Genomic DNA, 17,935 nt, shown 5'->3' with positions numbered 1-17,935 from the left:
AATGTAATTAAAATGGTTGTGTCTCCACAGTTCAATTATACCTTAATGATGCTACCTGTCATTGTTCCCCCTGCAATATTTAGTCAATATGACACATTGATTAAGGAGTTTCTGTGGGAAAGGAAAAGACCCAGAATTAAGCTGGCTAAATTATGTGCACCTAGAGACAAGGGAGGTTAGGGGTTACCGGATCCAAGATTATATTATATTTCTTTTGAGATGGCAAAACTAGCTAAACTTTGGATGGGACAGTATGAATTGGATTGGACTATTATTGAAAAATATTTATCCTCCCCCTTCACACCTATTGAGTGCCTCTCTGAATGCGGGTAGAACTACAAACCCTGTCATGTTACACTCACGGGACGTCTGGACAAAAGTGCACAGGTTGATTGGGTTGTCACAGTGTAAACAGTTGTATTCCTCCCCATGGCAAAACCCTTTAATTAGCATTGGGACAACACCAGTTTACTGGAAGGGCTGGCATAACCATGGTATATGTATGCTGGATAATCTCTATGATGGTGTAGTGTTTATGTCATACAATGAACTGCTGAAGAAATACAACCTGACTGGAAAGGAAAATTTCTAGAAATACCTGCAGATCAGGAACTGTGTCAAGTCACTCAAACAGCAAAATGAAGAAAACCTCATTCTGGATTACTTCGCAAGGCCACCTCATCATCATCACGCTTCCACTTTTTACAGAACAATCAGCTACGCCATCAGCAGTGACTGTAAAAATTTAAAGGTTTTGTGGGAAAAGGACATTGGGTGCGTGTTCGGTGATGAGGAATGGATGAAAATTGTTTCACAGACTGGAAAATACATAAGGGAATGTAAAGGTAAATTTACACAGTACAAAATTATGCAGAGATATCACTGGACACCAGTGAGACTGAATAGAATGGGTCTTAAAAGTGACTTTATGTGCTGGAAATGTCAAAAGGATGCAGGTACACTGATACATTGTCTGTGGGAATTTCCATTTATAAGAGCCCTGTGGTTGATTATTGTACGAATCCTGAGTGATTGGTTGGGTGAAACAGTGCCACTCTGTCCAAGACTCTGTTTGCTTGGTGATAGAGGACGGATGTCTCATATATCAAAAGGGAAGTTTTCCGTTATTATAATTGGGATCTCTGTAGCAGCCAGGGTTATCCTTAAGCACTGGAAAACTCCAAAACCCCCACAAGTTAAGAAATGGGTCAACCTGATGGTTAAAATGGCCTCATATGAGTGTATGCTCTACAAATTAAGTAGCAGGGACAACACTATTGCACCGGTTTGGGGTCCATTTTGGTCTTACATTACTATAAGAGCCACCCAACAGGATGACACCCTCTAGGCTCCATTACTGATGACTGTCTCATGTTTTTGTATCTGGTAGCTACTGTCACACCCCATGTTTGTTTGTTTATCTATTTACTTATTTATTTATGTTCACTTATGTTTTTATATATTTGTCTTATTTTATACGCGATAGCCCCTCATATGTCAAGGTCAATTTATGTCAACCTCTCCAATGTTAAAAGATGTTTAACAGAATGTTTTGTTACCCTGTCATGTAAAAAATGTTAATAAAAAAAAAATCAATAAATCTGTTTTCTAAGAGCTCAGAGGTCAGGTTTAACAAAGTGTTAAATGTAGCAACAGATAAAATTAAATTCAAGTAAATCAACTTGAAACTAAAACAATAATTTAAGAAACAAACTTGTAGAGCATCAAGCAATAAAAGAATGAAGTCGGAAAAGTGACAAAAATAACACTAAGGTAAAAAAACATGGTTTATTTAAAAAGATGAATAATTTGAAACGGTTTTGGTGATAAAGAATCATCTAGTAGCTGGTTAGATGAATCCGATCAAACAGGTGAACATGTCTCCCGTTCCCACTCTTTCCTATAATGGATGAAAGTGTGTATGTGTGTGTGAGCTGGTGGGCGGACGTCACCACAGCAACTTGTTTCACATCTGTTCTGTGTGTTTGTGTCTACAGGTGAACTCTCTGCCAGTTCTCTGGCTCGTTGATGGGCAGCTAGTGGTCCCTCCTGGATACCTGTAAGTAAAAGACAAGTCCTGATCAATGTTTCACATCAGCAGCTCAGCCTCTGTTTGTATGTCCACACCGTCTTCCTGCTGTTAAATGTGTGTGTCTGTCTCTGCAGGATGCCGGTGCGCGACCCCCGCCACGCTGCAACCACCCAGAGCGCCTGCTGCTCACAGTAAGTTTTCAATGGATGCTTTCACTCCAGATCTTCTTTTTTCTCTCCTGATCTGTGCCAGTGGACCAGGTTTCTGCTTTGTTGCCTAAATATTTGTGTCCCATGGAAAGTTAAGGTTCTTGAGATTGGAAGGATGTATACCGGGGCTATTCAATTCGGTCCTACGAGGGCCGCAATCCAGCAAGTTTTCCATATATCCCTGTTTCAACACACCTGACTCAAATTAATTAGTCATTGTGCAGAACTTGATTGGCTGTTAGATCCATTAATTTGATGCAGGTGTGTTGAAACAGGGATATATGGAAAACCTGCTGGATTGCGGCCCTCGTAGGACCGAATTTAATAGCACTGATGTATACCATTCCAGAGGGGTATTGCACGAAACCAGAATAAAGAAATCCAGGATGATTAAGCAAGCCCAGCTTGACCTAGCTTGCGCGGCCTATCCTGGCTTAATTGGTTGCACGTTTGCTGAGCCAGGATGAGAAGGTGCGGCTAGGTTAAGCCAGGTGAAGATAGTTGGGATAAGTGTGTGTGCACTAGTGATGCGCGGTCCGCCTCCTAACCCGCGGGTCCCGCGGGTTACCCGCGGGTCGGGTTGGGGCGGGTCAAAGAATTTTCGCTTCACTGCGGGGCGGGTTGGTGTGGTTTACTATTCTGAAATATCTAGTTCTATCTATTAATTTTATTTTTTGTCAAACTGAAAATAAAGACCTTAATCAGTGTCTACATTTTGTTACTATAATATGTAAGACAAAATATTTATCAGTTATTTAAACACAGGTCACGTTTTATAACGTAATGTCCACGTAGGCGCGTAGTAGGCTACGCAGGCTACGTGCAGAAAGCGCCAAGCAGACAAGCAACAAAAGATGGAAGAAGTGTTGAATAACATTCGTTCGGGAGTTTACGTCCTTAAAAAGAAGAAAGAGGGTCAAATGGCTAAATCACAGGTTTGGCACAGGTTCAATGAGGTAATCAGTGCAGACAACAGCAGCAGCATTGGCTTTATAACACTTAAACGCTTTAAAACACTTTTTTTGTTTGCCTATTTATGTTTATAGACTTAACGTTCAAAAGAAAATACATTTTGTGTTGCCAGGTTCCAGTGCCAATTTAGGAGACCATATGCACCTTTCTCAGACTAAATAAAAGCATTCGTCAATATCATAACATGTGTTTTAATGGGGCGGGGCGGGGCGGGTTAAAAAAATAGAAGCGGAGGTGCGGGGCGGGTTGGTGCGGTCCAATTTTTTAAAAAGAGCGGGACCCGCGGGTCGGAAAAAAACCCGACCCGCGCATCACTAGTGTGCACGGCATACTGAAGCAGACCTCGCGATCGCTCACAGAATCACCGATGGGGAAAAGAATAAAAGTCGCGCGTCCTACGTCACGGCCGCTGAACAACAGCTCCTGACGGAGTTCTCTGATGAAGTTAAGGATATTATAAGGAAAAAAGGCAATACCAATGCCATAAGTAAAGAACGCGAGAGAGCCTGGCAGACAATAGCCGACCGGCTCAATGCGTAAGTGGTCAAAAACTGTACAATTAATAAACAGTGCTCCACTGGAACTGTCATAATTAGGCTACAATTAAAGGATTACTTTTCAAATCCACTAACTGTTGTATACTTTAAGAGTGACAAGCAGGTGCATGTTACTCAGGAAATGTAGAGTATGATTAGGTGCAAACAATTATCCACAATGTGTCATTTAATCTATTTTCCTCATGTAACGTTTTTATCTATTTTATCTTTCTGTCCTTCATAAAGGACAAACCTGTCTGGCCATAAAAGGACCTGCAGCAAGAAAAAATTAAATATAAGAACATTTTGCAGGCTGCTAAGTGACTCCAAAGTAGATAACCGTGAACAAATGAGGTGAATAGATGAGGTGTCTGCTGACATGTTCAATGTCTGTATGATTGTAGCAGTTAAAAAAAGGCCTATAAACTGGCACAGGGGGCGTCCCACCAAGCCAGGATGTGACTCCAGCAGAGGAACTGGCCTCCATTTAAATAAAGGGAGGCCAGTGATGGAGGGGATCCAGGGAGGGACAATAACTGACTCTGTCCCAGCCACAGAAACTGTCCGCTTCATACAAGGTACACAAAGTACTGCAATTCTACTGCACATGGAACACAATCAAATATAATATAGTGTCTGACTTTGGATAACCTGGCAGTGTCTGGGAACACAATTACACTTTTGGAGCCACCAGAAGATGATCCGGTTAGTACAGTGTCTCCAAATCACAGGCTTGGTATGTTCTGTGAAATCTTAATCCGAGTCCTCTCGCTGCATGTATACGGCAGGGGGAAGGCACATCTGCAGCTGCAGAATGCACGTCTGCAGATGAGGAGACTGTGTCAGTGGAGTCCAGAAGGCTTGAGGCATGTAAGTTTTATGGGATTGGCCTGCTTATTTATTCCATGAAGGATATGAAGTCAGTGATGTGGTGCTAATAGAAAATGTGTAGCAGGACCCGGATGCTGCACAGTCTCCTAAGCGGCCTGGTAACATTGTGAGTATTGGCTAAAGTAAATCTACGTTATGCACAAATCCTGCTGTGCTAACTGACATTTCCTTTACAGACCTCACAAACTGTCAGAACGCTTTATTCAGGGCACCTGGAGAGAGAGAGAGAGCTGGCAGATGTTAAAAGCTGACTCAAAAAGAGCAAGCTCCAAGGAATGGAGCTGGATCTTGAGATTAAATGCCGGACACTCAGAAAACTGCTGGAAATCCAGTAACCGAAAATCTGTATCTCTCAATGACATAGTCATCTCCAAAGGCCAGGGGATGTGACCTATGGGGCGCCAAGTGTAAAAATTCAGTATAAAAGTTGTAGCTGACACATTTTCATTATTTATCTCACATTTAGCACATTTTTCCTACATTTAACATAACTTTTAACCACATGTATAATGGTCAAATAGAACATCTAAATCTAAATTTTAAATCTAAATCTAAATGTTATATGTTATATCTAAATGTTTAAATCACCCCATAGTGACCTGTCCCTGAAGACTCGTTCACGTCTGAATGCTCTTCTGAGGATGCGGGCTTCCTCGTCCAGCACATCCTCCGAAAAAGGGCAAGCCATTATGAAGAGGGAACAGGTGAAGGGGAGTTGGACCTGAATATTCTACATTGCCCTCGTCACGGATTTCTTTGAATACACCTTTGTAACCTCATCCGCTGTGTTTTGTAATCTCAATTAATGCAATAAAACACATATTTATAAAACCTCTGACAGCAATTTGACGAGCAGTCTTCATTAGCATAGCAATATAACACTTGGCCTGATGAAATCATGCACTTATGACCAAGTTGATATTGTGTGATGAAATCGTGATCCTGTATTTAAACAAAATGACTAAAAAAAAAAAAAAAAAAAAAATAATTATATGCACTGCACTAGCACTACACGACAGCACCTGGGTCTAACTGGACTCAAAAGCGGTCTGACTAACACTTAATTATGACGTCCCATCTTGTTTGAATTCATGCTTGTGTTGTTCTTACTCTCAAATGTAAGTCGCTTTGGATAAAAGCGTCTGCTAAATGACTGTAGAATAGAATAGAATAATACTACAACTCGAATCCATATAAAAAGGCTGTTGCGATTACGAACAGATTTCGATAAAATGTACAGTGACTGTATATGTAATATTTTAATACTGGATGATTAAAATGACGCGCCATACTTAGGAAGACCATGGACATGCTGTAAAACACATTAATTCCTCATAGAATTGACGATGGACATGCAGGTGACTCGCTAGGATTAATCTTAGCCTGAGCAGTTAGCCTGGAGCAGGCTAAAATCATAACAACAGATTCATTTTATACGTTTATTTTCGACCAGTCACCAATGCAATTTATCTGTGAAGTCATGCTGTTCCCCAGTAGCAAATGATGCTGTAACAAAAGAGGTCCTGTTACATCAACAAGGGTCCAGTAAAAGTAGTCCAGTAAAATAGTTGGTCCACAACAAGTCTTTTATCCATAAAAACTCACTGTAAGCGAAACCTGAAGGATTTTAAGGTGTACTTTTTTCCTTATTGTGAGTCACAATGGAAACACGAGTTCTCCTCTGACTGGTTTTTATTCTGTTTTGTGGCTGCAGGAAGAGGAAGCGAGATGACCACAGCGAGCCGCCATACGTTAAGAAGCCACCCAACGCCTTCATGCTCTTTCTGAAGGAGCAGAGGGTGAGTGTGGTGGCTGAACTTCGCCACACCGGGAGCGCGGCGGTGAACACCATCTTGGGGGAGAGAGTAAGTAAACTTGATCTGCTAAGCATCCTGTGTTGATGCTGGTTTCTGATCTGAGAGGCTGACAGTACTTTGTGGTGTGTCCACAGTGGAAGTCCTTGTCCACCGAGCAGCAGGCCAAGTACTACCAGGAGGCCGACGCAGCGAGGTGCCGCCATGAGCAGCAGCACCCCCAGTGGTCCAGCAGGGACAACTACGTACGTACACTGTGCTCAGACATGATCACCTCACTGCACTGATGCTGATGAAACTGTGACAGCAAAGAGTTTCTATCAGCTGGTATCAGAGGAAAAATCAAATGTCTCTTTTTCACTTTTTAGGGCCAGAAGAGGAAGAGGAGGCGTCAGGGGAGCACAGCTCCCAGCAGCTCTGGAGGTAACACAAGACTTCACAGCATGTGTCCCATAGGTCCAAAGGTCCCAGATTGTTAAAACGTTATTGTTGAACAACAGAGACACACGTTGAAGAAATCAGCTGATTAAAACTTTAAGATGAAGATCACAGTCAGGGTTAGAATTCAAATCTTTCTTGAAGTTGTCTCAGAAGGCTGATGGTGTTTTTGTGTTTTTGTGTTGCAGCTTCCTCTTCTCAGCCTGAGGGAGGGTCTGCCGCACCTGCCTCTGATGTCTGAGGTAAGCCCCACCTCCTGGTGGATCCTGCTAGGTCCTCCACTACTTCACCACCCCGAGCCCAGACACAGTTCACCCATTCAGCATTATACTGATTTTTGGCCCTTAAATCCTTAAAGATAGCCAGTCAGTTAGTTCCTCTGAATGGCAGGAACCTTGGAGTCATTCTTGACCAGGATTAGTTCTTTAGTTCTCACATCAAACATGTCTCTAGAGCAGCTATCTTTCATTTAGCATGCCATGCCAAGCTATTTTTATTTATATAGCACTTTTAAAGAGTGCTACACAACAGGTAAAACACAGGACAGAAATAAAACACACTCTACAATTAAAAACTACATAAACGCTAAAAACATAGAAGATACAAACAAACTGAATAGACGGTAAAAGTAACCCCAACCTCTCATTGAGTTAAAAGCCAAGGAATAAAAGTGTGATTTCAAACTAGATCTAAAAACATCAACTGAGGAAGCTCGTTCCAGAGCTTCAGGGCCACAACAGAAAACCTTCTCAGTTTCCAGCAACATCTGCTCAGCTGACTGCAGGGAACAAGGAAAGGTGTAGGTGCAGCAAGTTGGACAAAGATGAGGGCGCAAAACCATAAAAACACATAAAATTTCTTGAACTAGAATGGGTGGCAGGGCTTTCAGTTTTCATCCCGCTTTCTGTCTGTCTGGGGACAAAATGCTGACACACTTTCTGTTTTTAAGACAAAACTAAAAGTTGGCGTCCTTGATGAAGCTAATGTGTAATTTATTAACCTGATTGTTAATCAAATGATTGATCATAACATTTAAAATTCACTGAAAGTGTTTAATCATTGATGTTTCTTCTCTCTTGTGGGCAGAGGAGTGGCCGTGGTCTTCCAGTGTGGTCCCAGAACGTAGACCAGAAGTTCTGGGACAAACAGACTGAAATCCTCCTCAGAGCCTCTTCATCCATTTTTTATTTCAATTTCATGATTAACTTTTGTATATAGTTCTGTTTATAGTTCCATGTAAATAGTTCCATTTAAGGTTTAATGTTTGTTTTTCTCTTGTTTTTGTTGCTCTACAGTGCTGACCATCCAACTGTAGAACATCCACCTTACATCTCCACCTGCAGCCAATAACATCAGCTTGTGTTAACATCCACCTCAAGTCTCCATCTACAGCCAACAACATCGGCTTGTTTTAACATCCATCTCAAGTCTCCATCTACAGCCAACAACATCGGCTTGTGTTAACATCCACCTCAAGTCTCCACCTGCAGCCAACAACATCGGCTTGTTTTAACATCCACCTCAAGTCTCCACCTGCAGCCAACAACATCGGCTTCTGTTAACATCCACCTCAAGTCTCCACCTACAGCCAACAACATCGGCTTGTGTTAACATCCACCTCAAGTCTCCACCTGCAGCCAACAACATCGGCTTGTTTTAACATCCACCTCAAGTCTCCATCTACAGCCAACAACATCGGCTTGTGTTAACATCCACCTCAAGTCTCCATCTACAGCCAACAACATCGGCTTCTGTTAACATCCACCTCAAGTCTCCACCTGCAGCCAACAACATCGGCTTCTGTTAACATCCACCTCAAGTCTCCACCTGCAGCCAACAACATCGGCTTGTGTTAACATCCACCTCAAGTCTCCATCTTCAGCCAACAACATCGGCTTGTGTTAACATCCACCTCAAGTCTCCATCTTCAGCCAACAACATCAGCTTGTGTTAACATCCACCTCAAGTCTCCATCTACAGCCAACAACATCGGCTTGTGTTAACATCCACCTCATGTCTCCATCTACAGCCAACAACATCGGCTTGTGTTAACATCCACCTCAAGTGTCCATCTTCAGCCAACAACATCGGCTTGTGTTAACATCCACCTCAAGTGTCCACCTGCAGCCAACAACATCGGCTTGTGTTAACATCCACCTCAAGTCTCCATCTACAGCCAACAACATCGGCTTGTGTTAACATCCACCTCATGTCTCCACCTACAGCCAACAATATCGGCTTGTGTTAACATCCACCTCAAGTCTCCACCTGCAGCCAACAATATCGGCTTGTGTTAACATCCACCTCAAGTCTCCATCTACAGCCAACAACATCGGCTTGTTTTAACATCCACCTCTGTCTCCACCTGCAGCCAACAACATCGGCTTCTGTTAACATCCACCTCAAGTCTCCACCTACAGCCGACAACATCGGCTTGTTTTAACATCCACCTCATGTCTCCACCTATAGCCAACAACATCGGCTTGTGTTAACATCCACCTCTGTCTCCACCTGCAGCCAATAACATCAGCTTTCTGCCTCCACCTGCAGCCAACAACAACGGCGTTCTTCCTCCACCTACACCCAAAAACATCGGCTTTCTGCCTCCACCTGCGGCCAACAACATTGGCTACCTACCTCCACCTGCAGCCAACAACATCGGCTTGCTGCCACCACCTGCACCCAAAAACATCGGCTTTCTGCCTCCATCTGCAGCCAACAACATCGGCTACCTACCTCCACCTGCAGCCAACAACATCGGCTTGCTGCCTCCACCGACAGCCGACAACAACTGCTTTCTGCCTCCACCTGCAGCCAATAACATCGCCTTGCTGTCTTCACCTGCAGCCAACAACATCAGCTTTCTGTCTCCACCTGCAGCCAATAACATGGGCTTTCTGTCTCCACCAAAAATCCTTGTCTGTCTTCTAGTTGATGAGTGAGGTGCTGATCAAAGCTTCGTGGTAATTGACATGTTCCTGTTTAAATTGGACTTTTTTTTTAACTGATTTCTCTCCTTTTGAGCAGGTTGAATCAGGGTAAGGCAGGCTGAAGCAGGGTAAAGTAGGTTCAAGTAGGGTGAAGCAGGGTGAAGCAGAGTGAAGCATGATAAGGCAGGGTGATGCAGGATGAAGCAGGGTGAAGCAGGATCAAGCAGGGTGAAGTAGGGTGAAGCAGGATAAGGCAGGGTGAAGCAGGAACAAGCAGGGTGAAGTAGGTTGGTGCAGGTTCAGGTAGTGTGAAGCAGGAAAAAGCAGGATGAAGCAGGACTAAGTAGGGTGAAGCAGAGTGAAGCAGGATAAGGCAGGGTGAAGCAGGATGAAGTAAGGTGAAGCAAGGTGAAGCAGGAAGAAGTAGGGTTAAGCAGGGTGAAGCGGGTTCAAATAGGGTGAAGCAGGACCATGCCGAGTGAAATAGGAAGAAGCAGGTTCAAGTAGGGTGAAGCAGGTTGAAGCAGGATGAAGTAGGGTGAAGCAGGATAAAGCAGGGTGAAGCAGGAACAAGCAGGGTGAAGCAGGATGAAGTAGGGTGAAGCAGGATAAGGCAGGGTGATGCAGGATAAAGTATGGTGAAGCAGGATGAAGCAGGATAAGGCAGGGTGAAGAAGGACCAAGTAGTATGAAGCAGGGTGAAGTAGGATAAGGCAGGGTGAAGCAGGATGAAGTAGGGTGAAGCAGTGTGAAGGGGGACCAAGTAGGGTGAAGCAGAGAGAAGCAGGATCAGGCAGGGTGAAGCAGGTTTTAGGTAGTGTGATGCTTGGTGAAGCAGGATAAGGCAGGGTGAAGCAGGATGAAGTAGGTTCAAGTAGGGTGAAGCAGAGTGAAGCAGGATAAGGCAGGGTGATGCAGGATGAAGTAGGGTGAAGCAGGGTGAAGCAGGATCAAGCAGGGTGAAGTAGGGTGAAGCAGGATAAGGCAGGTTGAAGCAGGAACAAGCAGGGTGAAGTAGGTTGGTGCAGGTTCAGGTAGTGTGAAGCAGGAAAAAGCAGGATGAAGCAGGACTAAGTAGGGTGAAGCAGAGTGAAGCAGGATAAGGCAGGGTGAAGCAGGATGAAGTAAAGTGAAGCAAGGTGAAGCAGGAAGAAGTAGGGTTAAGCAGGGTGAAGCAGGATAAGGCAGGGTGATGCAGGATGAAGTAGGGTGAAGCAGTGTGAAGGGGGACCAAGTAGGGTGAAGCAGAGAGAAGCAGGATCAGGCAGGGTGAAGCAGGTTTTAGGTAGTGTGATGTTTTGTGAAGCAGGATAAGGCAGGGTGAAGCAGGATGAAGTAGGTTCAAGTAGGGTGAAGCAGAGTGAAGCAGGATAAGGCAGGGTGATGCAGGATGAAGTAGGGTGGTGCAGGTTCAGGTAGTGTGAAGCAGGAAAAAGCAGGATGAAGCAGGACTAAGTAGGGTGAAGCAGAGTGAAGCAGGATAAGGCAGGGTGAAGCAGGATGAAGTAAGGTGAAGCAAGGTGAAGCAGGAAGAAGTAGGGTTAAGCAGGGTGAAGCAGGTTCAAATAGGGTGAAGCAGGACCATGCCGAGTGAAATAGGAAGAAGCACGTTGAAGTAGGGTGAAGCAGGTTGAAGTAGGATGAAGTAGGGTGAAGCAGGATAAAGCAGGGTGAAGCAGGAACAAGAAGGTGAAGCAGGATGAAGTAGGGTGAAGCAGGATAAGGCAGGGTGATGCAGGATAAAGTAGGGTGAAGCAGGGTGAAGCAGGATAAGGCAGGGTGAAGAAGGACCAAGTAGTATGAAGCAGGGTGAAGTTGGATAAGGCAGGGTGAAGCAGGATGAAGTAGGGTGAAGCAGTGTGAAGGGGGACCACGTAGGGTGAAGCAGAGAGAAGCAGGATCAAACAGGGTGAAGCAGGTTTTAGGTAGTGTGATGCTTGGTGAAGCAGGATAAGGCAGGGTGAAGCAGGATGAAGTAGGTTCAAGTAGGGTGATGCAGAGTGAAGCAGGATAAGGCAGGGTGATGCAGGATGAAGTAGGGTGAAGCAGAGTAAAGTAGGACCAAGCAGAGTGAAATAAAAAACCTGCTTCATCCTTCTTCATCCTGTTTCACCCTAATTGAACCTGCTTCATCCTATTTCACTCTGCTTGGTCCTGCTTCACTCTGCTTCACCCTGCTTCATCCTGTTTCACCCTGCTTCATCCTGTTTCACCCTAATTCACCCTACTTTATCCTCCTTCACCCTGCTTCACCCTAATTGAACCTGCTTCATCCTATTTCACTCTGCTTGGTCCTGCTTCACTCTGCTTCACCCTGCTTCACCTTGCTTCATCCTGCATCACCCTACTTTATCCTCCTTCACCCTGCTTCACACTAATTGAACCTGCTTCATCCTATTTCACTCTGCTTGGTCCTGCTTCACCCTGCTTCACCCTACTTAAACCTGCTTCATCCTATTTCACTCGGCTTGGTCCTGCTTCACCCTGCTTCACCCTGCTTTTTCCTGCTGCACTCTACTTGAACCTACTTTATCCTCCTTCACCCTGCTTCACCCTACTTCAAAGCTGATGTTGTTGGCTGCAGGTGGAGGCAGAAAGCCGATGTTGTTGGCTGCAGGTGGAGACTTGAGGTGGATGTTAACACAAGCCGATGTTGTTGGCTGTAGATGGAGACTTGAGGTGGATGTTAAAACAAGCCGATGTTGTTGGCTGTAGATGGAGACTTGAGGAGGATGTTAACACAAGCCGATGTTGTTGGCTGCAGGTGGAGACTTGAGGTGGATGTTAACACAAGCCGATGTTGTTGGCTGTAGATGGATACTTGAGGTGGATGTTAACACAAGCCGATGTTGTAGGCTGCAGGTGGAGACTTGAGGTGGATGTTAACACAAGCCGATGTTGTTGGCTGTAGATGGAGACTTGAGGTGGATGTTAAAACAAGCCGATGTTGTTGGCTGTAGATGGAGACTTGAGGTGGGTGTTAACACAAGCCGATGTTGTTGGCTGCAGGTGGAGACTTGAGGTGGATGTTAACACAAGCCGATGTTGTTGGCTGCAGGTGGAGACTTGAGGTGGATGTTAACACAAGCCGATGTTGTTGGTTGTAGCTGGAGACTTGAGGTGGATGTTAACACAAGCCGATGTTGTTGGCTGCAGGTGGAGACTTGAGGTGGATGTTAACACAAGCCGATGTTGTTGGTTGTAGCTGGAGACTTGAGGTGGATGTTAACACAAGCCGATGTTGTTGGCTGCAGGTGGAGACTTGAGGTGGATGTTAACACAAGCCGATGTTGTTGGCTGTAGATGGAGACTTGAGGTGGATGTTAAAACAAGCCGATGTTGTTGGCTGTAGATGGAGACTTGGGGTGGATGTTAACACAAGCTGATGTTATTGGCTGCAGGTGGAGATGTAAGGTGGATGTTCTACATTTGGATGGTCAACACTGTAGAGCAACAAAAACAAGAGAAAAACAAACATTAAACCTTAAATGGAACTATTTACATGGAAATATAAACAGAACTATATACAAAAGTTAATCATGAAATTGAAATAAAAAATGGATGAAGAGGCTCTGAGGAGGATTTCAGTCTGTTTGTCCCAGAACTTCTGGTCTACGTTCTGGGACCACACTGGAAGACCACGGCCACTCCTCTGCCCACAAGAGAGAAGAAACATCAATGATTAAACACTTTCAGTGAATTTTAAATGTTATGATCAATCATTTGATTAACAATCAGGTTAATAAATTACACATTAGCTTCATCAAGGACGCCAACTTTTAGTTTTGTCTTAAAAACAGAAAGTGTGTCAGCATTTTGTCCCCAGACAGACAGAAAGCGGGATGAAAACTAAAAGCCCTGCCACCCATTCTAGTTCAAGAAATTTTATGTGTTTTTATGGTTTTGCGCCCTCATCTTTGTCCAACTTGCTGCACCTACACCTTTCCTTGTTCCCTGCAGTCAGCTGAGCAGATGTTGCTGGAAACTGAGAAGGTTTTCTGTTGTGGCCCCGAAGCTCTGGAACGAGCTTCCTCAGTTGATGTTTTTAGATCTAGTTTGAAATCACACTTTTATTCCTTGGCTTTTAACTCAATGAGAGGTTGACGTTACTTTTACCGTCCGTTCAGTTTGTTTGTATCTTCTATGTTTTTAGCGTTTATATAGTTTTTAATTGTAGAGTGTGTTTTATTTCTGTCCTGTGTTTTACCTGTTGTGTAGCACTCTTTAAAAGTGCTATATAAATAAAAATAGCTTGGCATGGCATGCTAAATGAAAGATAGCTGCTCTAGAGACATGTTTGATGTGAGAACTAAAGAACTAATCCTGGTCAAGAATGACTCCAAGGTTCCTGCCATTCAGAGGAACTAACTGACTGGCTATCTTTAAGGATTTAAGGGCCAAAAATCAGTATAATGCTGAATGGGTGAACTGTGTCTGGGCTCGGGGTGGTGAAGTAGTGGAGGACCTAGCAGGATCCACCAGGAGGTGGGGCTTACCTCAGACATCAGAGGCAGGTGCTGCAGACCCTCCCTCAGGCTGAGAAGAGGAAGCTGCAACACAAAAACACAAAAACACCATCAGCCTTCTGAGACAACTTCAAGAAAGATTTGAATTCTAACCCTGACTGTGATCTTCATCTTAAAGTTTTAATCAGCTGATTTCTTCAACGTGTGTCTCTGTTGTTCAACAATAACGTTTTAACAATCTGGGACCTTTGGACCTATGGGACACATGCTGTGAAGTCTTGTGTTACCTCCAGAGCTGCTGGGAGCTGTGCTCCCCTGACGCCTCCTCTTCCTCTTCTGGCCCTAAAAAAGTGAAAAAGAGACATTTGATTTTTCCTCTGATACCAGCTGATAGAAACTCTTTGCTGTCACAGTTTCATCAGCATCAGTGCAGTGAGGTGATCATGTCTGAGCACAGTGTACGTACGTAGTTGTCCCTGCTGGACCACTGGGGGTGCTGCTGCTCATGGCGGCGCCTCGCTGCGTCGGCCTCCTGGTAGTACTTGGCCTGCTGCTCGGTGGACAAGGACTTCCACTGTGGACACACCACAAAGTACTGTCAGCCTCTCAGATCAGAAACCAGCATCAACACAGGATGCTTAGCAGATCAAGTTTACTTACTCTCTCCCCCAAGATGGTGTTCACCGCCGCGCTCCCGGTGTGGCGAAGTTCAGCCACCACACTCACCCTCTGCTCCTTCAGAAAGAGCATGAAGGCGTTGGGTGGCTTCTTAACGTATGGCGGCTCGCTGTGGTCATCTCGCTTCCTCTTCCTGCAGCCACAAAACAGAATAAAAACCAGTCAGAGGAGAACTCGTGTTTCCATTGTGACTCACAATAAGGAAAAAAGTGCACCTTAAAATCCTTCAGGTTTCGCTTACAGTGAGTTTTTATGGATAAAAGACTTGTTGTGGACCAACTATTTTACTGGACTACTTTTACTGGACCCTTGTTGATGTAACAGGACCTCTTTTGTTACAGCATCATTTGCTACTGGGGAACAGCATGACTTCACAGATAAATTGCATTGGTGACTGGTCGAAAATAAACGTATAAAATGAATCTGTTGTTATGATTTTAGCCTGGAATGGTATACATCAGTGCTATTAAATTCGGTCCTACGAGGGCCGCAATCCAGCAGGTTTTCCATATATCCCTGTTTCAACACACCTGCATCAATTAATGGATCTAACAGCCAATCAAGTTCTGCACAATGACTAATTAATTTGAGTCAGGTGTGTTGAAACAGGGATATATGGAAAACCTGCTGGATTGCGGCCCTCGTAGGACCGAATTGAATAGCCCCGGTATACATCCTTCCAATCTCAAGAACCTTTACTTTCCATGGGACACAAATATTTAGGCAACAAAGCAGAAACCTGGTCCACTGGCACAGATCAGGAGAGAAAAAAGAAGATCTGGAGTGAAAGCATCCATTGAAAACTTACTGTGAGCAGCAGGCGCTCTGGGTGGTTGCAGCGTGGCGGGGGTCGCGCACCGGCATCCTGCAGAGACAGACACACACATTTAACAGCAGGAAGACGGTGTGGACATACAAACAGAGGCTGAGCTGCTGATGTGAAACATTGATCAGGACTTGTCTTTTACTTACAGGTATCCAGGAGGGACCACTAGCTGCCCATCAACGAGCCAGAGAACTGGCAGAGAGTTCACCTGTAGACACAAACACACAGAACAGATGTGAAACAAGTTGCTGTGGTGACGTCCGCCCACCAGCTCACACACACACATACACACTTTCATCCATTATAGGAAAGAGTGGGAACGGGAGACATGTTCACCTGTTTGATCGGATTCATCTAACCAGCTACTAGATGATTCTTTATCACCAAAACCGTTTCAAATTATTCATCTTTTTAAATAAACCATGTTTTTTTTTACCTTAGTGTTATTTTTGTCACTTTTCTGACTTCATTCATTTATTGCTTGATGCTCTACAAGTTTGTTTCTTAAATTATTGTTTTAGTTTGAGGTTGATTTACTTGAATTTAATTTTATCTGTTGCTACATTTAACACTTTGTTAAACCTGACCTCTGAGCTCTTAGAAAACAGATTTATTGATTTTTTTTATTAATATTTTTTACATGACAGAGTAACAAAACATTCTGTTAAACATCCTTTAACATTGGAGAGGTTGACATAAATTGACCTTGACATATGAGGGGCTATCGCGTATAAAATAAGACAAATATATAAAACATAAGTGAACATAAATAAATAAGTAAATAGATAAACAAACAAACATGGGGTGTGACAGTAGCTACCAGATACAAAAACATGAGACAGTCATCAGTAAGGGAGCCTTCAGGAGTCATCCTGTTGGGTGGCTCTTATAGTAATGTAAGACCAAAATGGTCCCCAGACTGGTGCAATAGTGTTGTCCCTGCTACTTAATTTGTAGAGCATACACTCATATGAGGCCATTTTAACCATCAGGTTGACCCATTCCTTAACTTGTGGGGGTTTTGGAGTTTTCCAGTGCTTAAGGATAAACCTGGCTGCTACAGAGATCCCAATTATAATAACGGAAAACTTCCCTTTTGATATATGAGACATCCGTCCTCTATCACCAAGCAAACAGAGTCTTGGACAGAGTGGCACTGTTTCACCCAACCAATCCCTCAGGATTCGTACAATAATCAACCACAGGGCTCTTATAAATGGAAATTCCCACAGACAATGTATCAGTGTACCTGCATCCTTTTGACATTTCCACAATTAGTAGTTTTTTCGTTTCGATGTACAATCCTTCAACGAAATTGTAGGAATACTACATTTCGGATTGTTGCTACATTGGTTGCTACGGACGCTATTAACAACAACATTAACAACAAACCGGAAGAAATGTAAATGGTGCGTCATGGACTGAGTTCCTCTTCAACCTGGTTACTGCTTATTTTATTTTTTATTGTGTATTTTTTAGTAACTCAATTGAAAATATGCTTGTGGCACTTTATGTGTGATATGTGTTCTGTACCTTTTTTTTGCACTGATAGAATAATTAAAAATTAAATAAAACTAATAGAAAATACGGGATTTATTTAGGGACTTAAGCAATGTGAAAATACAACATTCTAAAATCCAAAAAGTCGTCAGAACCACTGAACTATGTGTGCTGTATAACATTTATTCAAAATAACTTACAATTCTTACTGTTTGATCCCTGTTGCTTGTTCATGTGCCATTCATGTATGTCTCTTAGTGTACAGAGCAACATTTATTGAAGTTGTTTTTTAAGTGATTTGTTCATTTTATTAGGCTATTATTATTATTATTATTATTATTATTATTATTATATTCCTTTAAATTCTAAAGTATTTATATACCTCAGGCCTCGTGTTTAAAAACCGTGTAATGGAATTGTAAATAACGTTATTTGATAAAAGGTTTCCATGATTTATGTGATTTTACTATAATTATATCATTATTCGTAAATGTGTTAAACTGACAAAAACATACATCTTAAGGGTGTTGAATCATAAATCTTACTAATAGAGGAAATGACCGATAAAAATATAGTGGGCGCATGACAGTGACGTACGCTCAAGATGTAATTAAATCGACATTCACTTTCGACCTAATTTCAC

At 43.3% G+C, this 17,935-nt stretch overlaps 2 protein-coding genes across 2 annotated transcripts; one reads left to right on the top strand and one right to left on the bottom strand.

Annotated features, from left to right (window-relative positions):
- Window positions 1-950: 950 nt before the first annotated feature.
- LOC121643483 (transcription factor 7-like 1) lies at window positions 951-7,133 on the top strand. The gene is made up of 7 exons (XM_041990928.1): window positions 951-956; window positions 1,998-2,059; window positions 2,167-2,223; window positions 6,355-6,505; window positions 6,592-6,699; window positions 6,823-6,877; window positions 7,081-7,133. Exons 1-7 carry the CDS (start codon window positions 951-953, stop codon window positions 7,131-7,133), a joined length of 492 nt encoding a protein of 163 aa, XP_041846862.1.
- A 7,186-nt stretch (window positions 7,134-14,319) lies between these two features.
- LOC121643482 (transcription factor 7-like 1) lies at window positions 14,320-17,047 on the bottom strand. The gene is made up of 7 exons (XM_041990927.1): window positions 17,042-17,047; window positions 15,939-16,000; window positions 15,775-15,831; window positions 14,949-15,099; window positions 14,755-14,862; window positions 14,576-14,630; window positions 14,320-14,372 (listed from the first exon to the last, which is right to left on the bottom strand). The coding sequence occupies exons 1-7, from the start codon at window positions 17,045-17,047 to the stop codon at window positions 14,320-14,322; spliced, it is 492 nt and encodes a 163-aa protein (XP_041846861.1).
- Window positions 17,048-17,935: the final 888 nt, after the last annotated feature.

The sequence above is a fragment of the Melanotaenia boesemani genome, chromosome 7 (assembly GCF_017639745.1).
Source record: "Melanotaenia boesemani isolate fMelBoe1 chromosome 7, fMelBoe1.pri, whole genome shotgun sequence".
Lineage (NCBI taxonomy): Eukaryota > Metazoa > Chordata > Actinopteri > Atheriniformes > Melanotaeniidae > Melanotaenia > Melanotaenia boesemani.
This window is presented reverse-complemented; position numbering and strand designations above follow the sequence as displayed.